General features: G+C 43.4%; 1 protein-coding gene across 1 annotated transcript in view; it reads right to left on the bottom strand.

The window, feature by feature from the left end:
* Window positions 1–2,663: 2,663 nt before the first annotated feature.
* Window positions 2,664–13,795, bottom strand: part of gna12a (guanine nucleotide binding protein (G protein) alpha 12a) — a 52,962-nt gene continuing 41,830 nt past the window's right edge. Inside the window, exons 5-6 of the mRNA XM_072676368.1 lie at window positions 7,627–7,677; window positions 2,664–4,588 (exon numbers count right to left, since the gene is read on the bottom strand). Coding sequence (XP_072532469.1) covers window positions 4,019–4,588; window positions 7,627–7,677 — 621 coding nt within the window. The 3' untranslated portion in view covers window positions 2,664–4,018. The remainder of the gene's footprint in view (window positions 4,589–7,626; window positions 7,678–13,795) is intronic.

Below are 13,795 nucleotides of genomic sequence, written 5' to 3'. Positions count from 1 at the left end.
AGGAAGAAGAAGATGGTCCCCTTGATAGGCAGCACGTGAATTAAAGAGGCTTCCAGCTTTCGCATGTGAGCCGTTTCCTCTGGGGAGAGATAGAAGGCTGTTCCAAGGCCAAAGCATTAGGGCGCGGCTGAAAACAACAGCACACATTTACTAGCGTGTTTCGAGACCCCTCCGGGCTGCCAGAGCATGTTTTTATCAGGGGCAGATGGGCCATTGCTGATTTCAGAAGAGCAGAGAGAGCAACGTCGCTCAGGCCTTCTTAGCTGCAGATGCCGTTCCTATGCTGCTGTTTGAAGGAATCTTGACAAGAATCTTGACAACACCGTCTACCAGCAGTGTTCTCATGTATGTTTTGTGGTTAGCAGGGAATGGATGACATACACGGATATATATGTCCACATGTTTGTGGACACCCTTCTCATAAATGCATTCAGCTGCTTTACGTTGCACCCATTGCTTGTCTAGGCCCTGAAGAGAAGCACTGCCAATAGATTAGATGATAGATGATAACACATGAACCTACAGGCACCATGCTGCCTAAAGCCAGGCCTGGGCTACAGGGGTATACATTCCCAAGGCATGGAGCTCTCTGCAGTGATGGTGTTGGTGCTTTATCTATTCTGTTGGGATAAGTTGAGAGGTTGGGGATGAGGTAACCTCATAAATAATCTCATAAATGCTCTTGTTGCTAAATGCAATCTGACCATCACAGCAATGCTCCTCCAAAAACTAGTAGAAAGCCTTCTATCCTGGACTGTAGAGACAGCTGCTCCAGTAAACGCTGGGTGAACTCTTTTAATACCCTTGATTACTGAGGAAACCATACATGAGCAGGTGTCCCAATACTTTTGTCCTTCATGTATTTAATGCTCTGTACAAATACATCCACAAAGTGACATGTACAAGGCAGCTTGACTGAGTTGCTCCATCTCTGTAGGGGCCGTGAGTCAGCATGGGCTGCCTGTGATGAAGGAATCAGCCAGGGAAAAAGTCAATCCCCCCACACATCAGAGTGCCCTCAGCACTTGCAAATACCTCCGGGAGTTCACAGTGTTCTACCGGCGGGGGAGCTTCACAAGTCTATTAATCACACACTGGACTGCATGCACACTCAGCCGTTCCTGGTCACAGATCAGATCCTCTCTCTGCAGAAGCTGTGGGAGAAGCTCTGCACCTCCTCGGAGACCAGACCCTTTCCTAGAAACCATCTGGTCAGCTCTGATCAGAGTTGTCTCCTTCTAGAATTCCTGGTATGGTCTGAGGAACTGAATACACAACACTGAAGCATTTCTACCACAGAAGACTCCTCGACATCATCCTCGTCCTCTCAAAACATAAAGTACACATGCACTGCAGAAGAGTGTCGTAGCTCAGGCCTTGGCTGCATGTGCTGTCTGATAAGATCTGGACCAGATTAGAAAAACATCTCCGGAAAAAATGAGGTGCATTTCTTAGGACATACTTCATACTTTCTATGCAAGAACAAACATACCTAACAGAACAAACACATCCATGAGGACTTGGTCTTGATCTCTGTAGTGGTTGTTGTGGCGCAACAGATAACACCTTGCCCAAGGACTCTTATTGGTGTAGTGCAGCATAGTCACCCAGACTGGGAATCGAACCCCAGTCTCCCACATCGTGTGGTAGCTCAGGTTTGATTCCCTATCTGGGTGACTATGCTGCGCTACACCAATAAGAGTCCTTGGGCAAGACTCCTAACACTACATAGGCCCACCTCTGTAGTACGAGTAACCTTGTAAGTCGCTCTGGATAAGAGCGTCAGCTAAATGCTGATAATATAAATGTAATGTCTGTAGAGGTCATGAGTCAGCACAGGCTGCCTGTGATTAAGGGAACAGCCAGGGACAGAAAACTGATCAGATCTTCTTTGCTGAAGCTGTGGGAGAAGCTCTGCACCTATGGCAATTAGCTGATGCTCCTATCCAAAGCGTCATACAAGATTTCTTGTAATACAGAGGTGGCCCAGGAACTGGGAATCGAACCCCGGTGTCACACATTGTGCCACACCAACCACCTTATAAACCTTATGCACCTCCTTTGAGATCAGACCGTTTCTGAAAACCATCTGGCCAGCTCTTGGTTTCATCCCTCTTGAATCCTTGGTATGGTCCGATGAACTGAATACACAGCTCTGGACAATTTATTTATTTATTTTTGGCCAACCCCCCCCCCCCCCACCCCCCTCCCAATTTAGTACTGCCGATTAACCCACCCGTTCATAACTCCTCCTAGCACACTAGCTACGTACTAAGGGTATGTAACTAGGGGCATGTACAGAGGAGCAGCCTTCTTCCTCGATGCGGCATCGCCGGGCATCAGACACACTCCCCAGCTCCACCGCACCAGCCAACAGATGCCCGTACCGGCCGATATCACATCATAGCAGCAGCGGTTAGACCGCTGAACCATTTATACCACAGAGGAGTCAATGCAGTTCAATAGGGACGTCTACATCATCCTCATAATCTCAAAACATAAAGTACACGTGCAGTGCAGAAACGACATTGCAAGCCACCTTCAATGCCTAGTAATGAACTTTTAGTGTTGTTTGAATGGAAATGAAACCAGTGATCTGACATGATAAATCGATGAAAAACACCTGTAGCTTGATGTGACCCAATAAGAGACGGTTTTTTAAAGGAAGAAGAGCTGGAACATATTTCAAATGTCCATAAAAGGAGAAGTCGTATAAATCTATGTACAAAAAACCCTGTTTAATTAATTCTACACATTTTGTGTAACTTCATACTTCAATTCAGAGATAATGCTCCGGAAAGAACCTCATAAAACTGATATGATAATGAAATAATAATATGGAGAATTATAGTGTACAATGTCTATGGGGGCCAACCGAAATCATTAGTGCAGAAGAGGAGCTACGAAGCCTTTCTCTTGGTGCTTTGCTGAAGAAAGACAGATGAAGTCAAAGGAAGCGGTTACACGCGCAACGAGATGTTCAAACTTTGCCAAGGAAGGCTTTTTTTGGTTTTTGGGTCGAGCCATTTTTGCTCACTGACGTAGGACACTGTCAGATGCTCTCGGCTTCACTAAGGTCCCCATTGTTTTTAATTAATAAGGCCTTCTGTACAGTATTTCAGAGGAAAACGGGTGAGACCGATGAGAGTGATTAGGAACAGTCAGGACATCAGTGATTCACTGCAACATCATGACTAAGAGCTGTGTAAATGCATTTTGCGATTCTGAGCTGCACCCATTACTTTGATTTACAGTAGCTTGTCTAGTCCCTGTAGAGATGTATGGCCAATAGAATAGGACTCTCTGGAGCAGATAAACATAAACCTATTGGCACCATGCTGTCTAATGCCAGGTGTGGGCTAGAGGGGTATAAAACCCCCCAGCATTGAGCTGTGGAGCAGTAGAAGAACTGTGTTCTCTGGAATGATTGCTAGTGGTGCTCCATACAACACTTTTGGGATGAGTTGTGGAGTTGGGGATGAGGTGGGATGATGACTAACACTTTTGTCGCTGAATGCAATCAATCCACAGCAATGCTTCAAAATTAATACCCTTGATTTCGGAGGAAACAACGAATGAACAGGTGTCCCAATATTTTTGTCCAAATAGTGTACTTCATGTTGGCTTCTGTCTTTCTCCAGACACACATACACACACACACACACACACACACACACACAAAATCGCAGTGTTATTTATATGGAATACGTCCATATTCACGATACTTCGGCTTTATGAAGCTGATGATGTCGGTCTCGGTTCTCTGTACTCTCCCCCTCATCCTTTACATAGTGGTACAAATCATTACAATGGCTCAACAGTCAGACCACATGGTTGAGCCCACCTTACATAAAACACTAATACTAGGTATACAACCAGTATTATCGCTGTTTACTGCGTGTTCATCCAGCCAGCTGAAACTGGCCTCGGACGATGTCCAGAAGGCATCTCCTCCCACAGTGGCACAATAACAGTGGCATAGTCCCGTCATGACCAGACTGGCGCAGTGCATTCCCAGTCACTGAAGCATGATGTCTTTGAGGTTCTCCTGCAGGATGGTGTCCTTGACGGCATGGAAGACGAAGCGAATGTTCTCCGTGTCGATGGCTGTGGTGAAGTGGTGGAACAGGGGCTTGTGGCGGTTGCGGCGCTTGCGGTTGAAGCACTGCACAAGGTAGGCCTGCACGTCCTCCAGCCGGTGCGGGTCTCCGCGGAAGTCGGAGAAGTGCTTGCTGATGCTCACCTTGGCCACCTTCTCCACCAGCAGGTCCATCTTGTTGAGGAAGAGGATGATGGAGACGTTGGAGAAGAGCTTGTTGTTGACGATGGTCTCAAAGATGTTCATGGACTCCACCAGGCGATTGGTGCGGCGGTCTTCCATCAGCACTTGGTCGTACTCGCTGGACGAGACCATGAAGAGGATGGAGGTGATGCCGTCGAAACACTGGAACCATTTCTGCCGCTGCGAGCGTTGACCGCCTACGTCCACCATCTTGAAGGGGATCTTTTTGATGATGAAGTCGTGCTCCACGATGCCTTTGGTGGCCTTCCTGGCTAGAAGGATGTCCTGGCGACTCGGCACATAATTCTAGTGAGGAAAAAAAGGACAACAAGACTTTAGAAAGAAACATCCTTTACTGTACAGTAGATACTACCTTAGGATAACATATAGAAGTGGGCAATATGATTAATATTTTATCATGTTGTGGTACATTCTGTTATTATGATACACAACATGCTTTTTCTGAGCAAACTGAGGATCTGCAGTGCTTAAAGCAGCATTATGTAGCATTTTAACCTTAAAATAGCAGCTTCAACTGACCTATAGTAGGGTCAATATAGGCTCGGCCTCCCTGCTAATTGCATTATGTAGCTTTGGTGAAAAACCCTGCAAGAATGCCGTATTGCTGCGTAACCCTAGTCATATTAGTGTCAGATCCTGTAATTTACTTCTATCCTATCAGTCCACATGCTTCTTTACCTTTTAGTGATGGTTTTGTATCTCTCAGCTTGTCCAGAAATGCATGTGTAAAGCATGCTCATTAGAGGTGGCTCAAAGCATAAATTGCACTTCCCAACTGTAAGGGGAGCACAGGAGCAAGATTTTTTTAAATTCTGGCAAAATTCTGCTTTAAAAAACACTGACCGACTAAATGTTTTATTACCAAGACTATAATTAGTCCTGTTTAATTGGATTAAAAGCAGCAAATTGTGAATCATAATCACTTTGCTATTTAGGTGGGCAATATGATGATGTTTTACCATATTGTGATAAATTTTGTTATGCTACACAGTATGCTTTTATGAGTATATCATGGATATTGACAGTATTTAAACACTGACCAACTGCACATTTCATTACAGAGAGTAATTAGTCATGTTTGATTGGATGAAGTAGAAACAAATTGATAAAAATCACTGTGCTCAGTATGTGAGAGTACTTGAATAGCAGTTATTAATCTGCAGATACTGGTAAATGTTGTATGACAAAATATTGCGATAAATATTATATTATTATATATATTATATTGTAAAATAATAATATAAAATATTTCTAACGTATTGCCCAGCCGCCAGGTATGGGAAAGTGTTTGGATAGTAGTTTTTAAAAGCTGCAGATACTGGTACATTTGGTCTGCGGGTAAAATATTAGAATAAAGATTGTGTATCATTAAAATGTCTTTAAATATCATGATATAATATTTCTACCATGTCACCCACCCCATGTAATATATTAAGTGAAAAACTATTTATAGTAGTAAGAGTATAGACCACTACACAGCATACAGGAGCAAATGTAATGCTACACACAGCATTATATGAAAACATTTACATTGGCATCACAGGAGATGGATCTGACAGGAGGTTACAAAATAAAAGATGGTAACTTAGGATTATGGGGATGGGATGAATATCGTCACTGTTGTACAAAAAGCACTATTTGACAGTGTGAATCTGGACATTGTTGTCATGACCAATAGAAATGCTCCAAAACGACTTGGAATAAAAGCTTTTTACATTGACTTCCATGAAAAGCTTCTAAGTTGGACCTTCAAGGAGACCTTTTACTTACTTAAGAGCAGATTTGCAATAGAGATACAGTTGTCCCTTTAGCCCAAATCTGTAGCCGATCAGCCGATTCACTACACACTTCCCTCAAACCAGGTTAAGTGATTTATATATACTTGTACTACATGTCCAAATGTTTGTGGACACCCCTTGCAATGACTGCATTCTGCTACATTAAGTTCCAAGCATTGCTGACAGAGATGTGCTAATGCACAAACACACACAGCTTGTCTAGTCTGGGTAGAAAAGTACTGACATTAGAATAGGACTCTCTGGAGAAGATAAACATCATGAACCTTGGCACCATGTCTTAAGACAGGCATGGGCTAAAGGGTATAAAGTCCGCCCAGCATTGAGCTGTGGAGCAGTGGAAGAACTGTGTTCTCTTGAAGGATGGATGGTGCTTCATCTAATACTTTTGGTGTTGAGGTGGGTGGTGATCATCCAACATCCTGACTAACGCTCTTGTTGCTGAATGCGATCAAATCCTTACAGCAATTCTCCTCCAAAATCTAGAAAGGCTTCTTCCCTGAACAGTAGAGACAGTTACTCCAACAAAAACTTTACAAAAAAAAGAAACTAGCCTTCAACTAGCCCTGGATTGGTCTCCTGTGGGCCAGAGGGCTAGCCAGCAAGTCTGTGTCACTGCAATACAACAGCAAATAGGGACAGTCCCTGTGTCACTGCTATTAAAACAGCCTCTCACATGACTTTTTTTTGGCCTCAGTCTTGGTTTCCAAGACAGCTCACACAAAACACATCCAGCACTCTGGCTTTTAAGCGCTCTTCTGAGACTGGGGCTATGTGTTTTCTTACCCAAGCACTTGGCAACCCCTGCGTCAGAGTTACTAATCCTATTTCACAGCACACCATCAGAGGGCAAGGATCTGCTGCGTCATGCTCAGGATCTCCACACTGTTACTGCCATCCTTAACACTAGGACCAGCTTAGTCTAGTCTAGTCCCTGTAAAGAAGTACTGCCTATAGAATAGGACTCTATGGAGCATTGGATAAACATCGATCTACTGCCACCATGCTGCCTAATGCCAGGCGTGGGCTAGAGGGGTATACAGCCCCCCAGAATTGAGCTGTGGAGCAGTGGAAGGATTGTGTTCTCTGAAATGATGGTTGGTGTGCCATCCAATACGTTTGGGGTGATGTGGGGAGGTGATCATCCAACATCCTGACCTCACTAATGCTCTTGCCACTGAATGCGATCAAATCCTCACAGCAATGCTCCTCCAAAATCTAGTAGAAAGCCTTCCTCCCTGGACAGTAGAGACAGTTACTCCAACAACAGCAGTATAAACTCTTTTTATACCCTTGATTTCGGACGAAGCATGAATGTATTAGCAGGTGTCCCAATACTTTTGTCCATATAGTGCAGAACAAAATGTGTCATGGTAGCTCGACTGATCACTATATTCAGAACAGACTGTCTAATCTTAGATAAATGTGTTTTTGGAATGCACTGAAGAACATCCATCATCATCCATTTTTACTGGAGATCATGAAGCAACTTGGACAATCCAGAAGTGCTGAGGCATCATGACTCACCAGTTGCCCAATTCGATCCAAGTTGTCCAGGAAGTACTTCACTGATTCACTCTGTGAAAAGAATAAACACAGAAATAGATTTGTCACACAATTCGTTTTCAATTGAGCAGCAGAACAGAGCACAATCAACAGCTTGAAGGTCAGAGGAGGTCAGTCCTCTGTCATCATTTCAGTCAATCATAGAAATCCCACGTCCATTTTCTTAATGCGGTTAGGCCGCATCCAAAGAAACACCATCTGCCTCCAGACAACAGTGGTTGACGCAGGGAAGCCAGCATACACAGCAACCAGCTGAAACACACAACCAAGCTCAAAATATCATCTATTTGCAAAAGTCCGCAAAACAGAGAGGGAACGAAATCAGGCGCTCCAGAGCTGGTCTAATTCGGGAATGGAAAGTCTGGAACTAACAGGATGTTCCTATCTTTGTCTGAGAATGAAGCATATGCCCTGAACAGTCCTACAATACACTGGCCGTCAGCAGAAACTCAAATGGATAGGGCTAGAAACGATCATATATATATATATATATATACATATATATAACATCTGAAGTGGAGAACAGCAAACACGCTCCACTGATGCGGTTACACAGGAGATATAAGCAATGAGAAAAGCCAAATGTGAAACAGGTCTCTCAGACTCTCCTTCAGAATCACATTTCTAAATGGTCACTGCGGACCATCGCATTCTTCCTACATTACAGAAGTTGTTTGGCCACAACAACCCCTCTCCATAAGCTCAAATAAAACTAACAATCCGTACAAAGCACATACCACTACGACCTTGTGAGTGAAGCGTGTTCTAGCTGGGGGCATTACTGTGTCTGATGTTCATTATTATAGTTTATATACAGGAACCAGGTCGAAGGTAAGACCAGAATGATATCCATATAGTATCCAAATGATATGATATCCAAAAATCCATATAACCATATAACCAATACTAATATCAGCCAGTATAATCTTTTTCATTTTTTAATATATATACACCATCTTAGCTTAGGTAAGCTTTAGGGACAAGTATAATAGTCAGTTCTCAGTTGCGACTCATCTTAAACTCATACGGGATTAGTTTCACATGGGGAGCTGGGGTTAGGTAATTATTACTTTTGAGGATTTGTCCATTTTTTACCTTAAAATCCAACCACAACAATCCTACTATTCGAAATATCTGAGATTAGTGTTAGACCTATCATCAGGAGACAGCAAGTTTGGGTACTAGCTAGTGTTCAACGCCGATATTGGAACTTATACACAGTATTGGGAACAGTGAGCACCGATACCAAATACATTGAACATCTCTGTTGCAGACCAAACGTTTAAACAACCATGTTTCCATGTGCTGTTTTTTTGGTTCTGACATCAAAAGTTTAGGTTACAGCAGCTTGATTAAAGAAAACACACTGAAGTTTAGTACCTTTTTACATAGAGACGAGTACCTGAATGTGAAATTGCTGCTGAAGAACTTCCTATTTCTAAACTGCCGTTTTTTCACTGCTCTGAAATGTGAAATTTAAACACTAGTTAAAAACTGTTTGGTCGAGCCTAGCAAGATTATGCTTCCTTACTTGCACGTGTTTCTGCATTGTGGCCATGTTTATTTTTTCACAGCTGTAAAACTTTGCAAATGTGCAATTCCTCAACCAGTAAATGCTGAGTAAATTGTTCTTTCAAGCTTATTAGATCTTATTTGGGATAAGATATGAAAAAGTATCGGTGCTCGGTGAAAACCTGGTATTGGAAAGGAAAAAGTAGTATCGGTGCATCCCTAGTTCTGGCGCTGTCAAAAATCAAGAAAAGTAATCATCAGTATTTTTGCTGGTAGCATCAACTAGGCCGTCGGCATCAGTGGATATCACTGCCTCCTGATATACAGTATTTGTTGAGCTGTAGTCAAAGGTCAGCAAGGAGTCCGGTATATTAGAAAAGCAGGCCGATGTGACGTCCAAGCTAAGAGGAGATAGCGGTCAGAACACTGTGTCAACACCGGCCCCTTCCAAGAATCAATTACGCCTGCTGTCCTTGTAAGTGCTTACTGCTGATAATTGTTTTTCGTTGCCCAACTTTGAGGTCCCCTCTGGCTTTCCAGAAAAGGCACTTCAGCATTTGTCATAACAGATCGGAGAACCCAGAACTGAGCGAATACAGAAGCTTAAGAAGCAGAGCAGAGTTCGTGTTGACTCGTATTTCCTGACGTGTGATTTTTGGTTTGGGTGGCAGACACTGTGACCTTGATATTTCACTGCACATTGTCTGTCCGAGCCAGTTGTGTCCTGTAGTGTGAGTGTGTGCGCATGTGTGTGTGTGTGTGTGTGTGTGTTGCACATAGGCCCCTGGCCTGGCCCATATTCCCAACAGGAAACAGCTGTGTGAGAAAACAGAGGATTAGCGGGACAGCGCCGCCCCTCTGTCACAGGCTGCAGGCCCACACCCCAACATCACACACACTCACACACACACACCGAGACACATCATTAGGACTGAGTGCAACTCGGGCAGGAAGTTGAGCAGATATCTGATAGCAGTGCCTGTGGTTTTTATCAATCTCTCCTTAAAACACCAAAGAATAAAAAAACATTCCTTCTTTTCTTGCAATAATAAGAATCCAGGGCTGTCATCGAAGCCTGAGGTCAATGCCCTGCAGCACACTGACCACAGCCAATCCCAAATCTGCTCCTGCTCCACAGCAGGGGTGCGGAATACTGAATGAAACTTTAAAACCAATCAGACAAGCGTTCAGCTTCGACTCCGTGTTTGACTTTCTGCTGTTTTCCCTTCATCACTGATCACAGAGTGTAGCTTTAGGGTCAGCAGGGATGGGCGGCAGAATTCCTGGTGGGCCGCTCTGTTAGTTGGCTGTACTCTCACATATAAACCTGTTGGTCCTTTACTGGGGAAGACCGACATTCAGACTGTTTACGCGACCATTGTTGCCAGATTGGGCGTTTTCCTGCCAAATAGGGCGGATTTTGCAACACTGACATCAAAACTTGAGAATCACTCTTTTCCTAGTCTTTCATCATGTAAAATCTCACAGTAGACTGATGTAGCACCGATGACTGGGGTGAGTAGGTATATTTACAACAAACGTAGAGATATATGACCCTTGAAATAAAGGGAAAAACAGAAATCTAATAATTTCAGACCACATTATGAATAAAACCCCCCTCCTCTGTTTCTGCTTCATGCACAATCTGATCTCCAATTAAACTGTACATGAATTATATCTAACCTTTTTTTAAATCCTCACAGCCCTAATCCTCAGCAGACATGATGTAAAGTGTTGGCGACAGTGAAAAGCCCTGTCAGGAGGGCTGAGCTCCAGTGCCTTGATACAATTCTGTCCCTCCCTACCCCCTTCTCCGCTTCGGGTGAGAGAGAGTGCAGTATACGAAACAGTCCACTGCCTCCCCATCCCACCGGACCAGCTTGGGTCTGACAGCCCCACTGCGAGTGTGGGAAAGAACATGGCTGCAGAGTAATGGTCCACAGTCAGCAGAGTTACTGTAGAGTACACAAGCCATGCCCATGGGTATTCCTGAGCGGAGGGGGAAAAGGATGAACCACAGCGGCCGAGAAGGGGGCTTGATTATAAAAGAGGAGGAGGAAGCTGTAACCCCTCCTTCCCCTGCAGTGATCCGTATCGCTGGAGCTCGTTCTGAACTCCTCCAAATAAACAGCACATGGAGGGTCCGCTGAAACACGATCCAATTAGAAGTACTCCCCCATGACCCCCTCCGCTCAGATACAGGCCCTAATCGCAGAGGCTGGGGTGGGAGGGGGAACGGGGGGAAGGAGTCCTGAAAGAAAACATAAGCAGCTCTCCAACAATAAAACCGAACAGGGCGACATCATTACTGGAACAATGGTAAACCCTCATTTACTCAATCTCAGCCAGCTGTTTCTCAGAAAATGACTCGGAACACATTTGAGATGCAGGAATATTACAGTACGGACAATACATGCAGATCCTGCCAAAAGGATTCGGACACACCCAAAGGTCTGTTTTCAGAATTGTACTAATTGTAGACTAAAATGCCTAAGGCTAAAGCTTAATTATGACTTTCAGATTATTAGCTACAAGCTACAGATCATAGTTCATAATCCTGGAATATGGAATTCACAATATGGACAAAAGTATTGGGACACCAACACATTCCACCTACAGGAGCTTTTATGACACCCCATTCTAAACCCATAGGCATTAATATAGAGTTGGTCCTCCTGCAGTTACTGAGTCAACAGAGTGTTTGAGACTTTTCTGCACTGTGCTCTGAGCTCAGCACTCGGCCCTGACCCTACTCTGTAACTTTACGTGGTCTGACACTTGGTGGACACTAAGCTGCTCTATGTGGTTCCTCCTAAACGCTCCCACTGTTCAATAATAATACCACTCACAGCTGATGGTGGAAGATCTAGGAGGAGGGAAATTTCACCAGCTGGCTTCTTGTTGTTGTTGGTGCAGCGGTGTCTCCTATTACATACAGAACCACGCTGGAGTTCAGTGAGCTCTTTAGAACCTCCCATTCACTCAGACTGCATGGCTAGGAGCTTATATATATACACTTTGCTCTTCTTCAGCATGTGACAAATTGTTTGTTAATAAACATTTCATTGCAAAAACAGATTATAGATTCATATTATCTTATATTATATATCATAGATTAAAGTTATATAGTATAGTTATACAGTTTATAAGGTTTTTGTGTATTACTTTGGTCTCTGCACAATTTAAAATGTGTTATTTTATCACTTTGACATCTCCACTGGTGTTTTTAAAATGTGGAAAATGGGTCCAAATAATTGACTGAAACTGAAGTACACTTTCCTTTTTCTGCACCACTCTTACACCCCCCTGTCAACCTCCTGAACTCTGGCACTTAAACTAGCCGGCCTATTGATCACAGCCTTCTCTCTCTTTATATACCCCAAAAATCAGGGACTGACCTACACATACCCAGCAAACCTTCAGTAGCATTGAAAAATCTATTCTCACAAAGCCTTTTCACTCCCTGTGTTTTTGACCACTGCACTGTTTTTGAAGTGGGTTTTGGGATTGGCACTGTCGTTTTGCGCTTTGCTGTGCTCATGTATTCAGTATATCTGAAAGATTCATTATAACCATTTGGCGAGAGTCGTTGTCCTTTACATTGGGTAAACATTTCATCATGAACGGACCAATAGAAATTCTCCAAATAGACCTGGAATAAACTCTTTTTTGTATTGAAGCAAATAAACTATAAATATATACTGAACAGCTACTAATTTGGAGATACTGGTTGTTTTCTTGAACAGACATCTGCTCATTTATTCATAAGAGTTTATCCTGCTTTTGTTGGAGTAACTGTCTCTACTGTTTAGGGTAGAAGGCTTTCTACCCGATTTTGGAGGGGCATTGTTGAGGAAATTTGATTGCATTCAGTGACAAAAGTCTTAGTGAAGTCACCGTCTTAGATGATCTCCACGCCACCCCATCCCCAACTCCTCAACTCATCTCAAAATTATTGGATGAAGCACCAACCAGCATTCCTGAGAAAACAGTTCCTCCACTGCTCCACAGCTCAATGCTGATAGGGGGCTTCATACCCCTCTAGCCCACGCCTGGCATTTGGAAGCATGATGCCAATAGGTTGATCTTATCTGCTCCAGAGAGTCCTAATAAACTGACAATACTTCTCTACAGGGACTATACAACCTGTGTGTGTGTGCATTTGCACATTTGTGTCAGCAATGGGTGCAACTTAAAGGAGTAGCTGAATTAATTTATCAGAAGGGGTGTCCACAATTATTTGGACACAGCAATTTCATCTCATTAAGCAACTTCAATTGAAACCTAAGGGATAGGAAACATCAGAATACCATTAGGAGACCAATCCCTACACTTGAAAGGGAACTGTATAGACTCTAACAATCCTTCAAGACAAATAATAGCTCTGCTGGACGCGGCTTCAAATGATTTAACAGTCTTTTCAAAATATCAAGCCCATCATAAAAAACATGGAAACAGCCAGCCCGCTGAAACCCTTCTTTTGTGGTTTAGTCGAGAGAGGAGCCTGGGTGCCTTTTCGCAGCGACGACGTCTGCTTCTCTTCAGAGTAAAATGTAAATAATCCTCACGCAAAACAAACACAACTTGATTTCCAGCTCCTTGGAGAGAAATTAATTGT

This window comes from Salminus brasiliensis, chromosome 3, assembly GCF_030463535.1.
Source record: "Salminus brasiliensis chromosome 3, fSalBra1.hap2, whole genome shotgun sequence".
Lineage (NCBI taxonomy): Eukaryota > Metazoa > Chordata > Actinopteri > Characiformes > Bryconidae > Salminus > Salminus brasiliensis.
The sequence above is the reverse complement of the archived record's forward strand: the minus strand, read 5'-3'. Positions and strand labels throughout refer to the sequence as shown.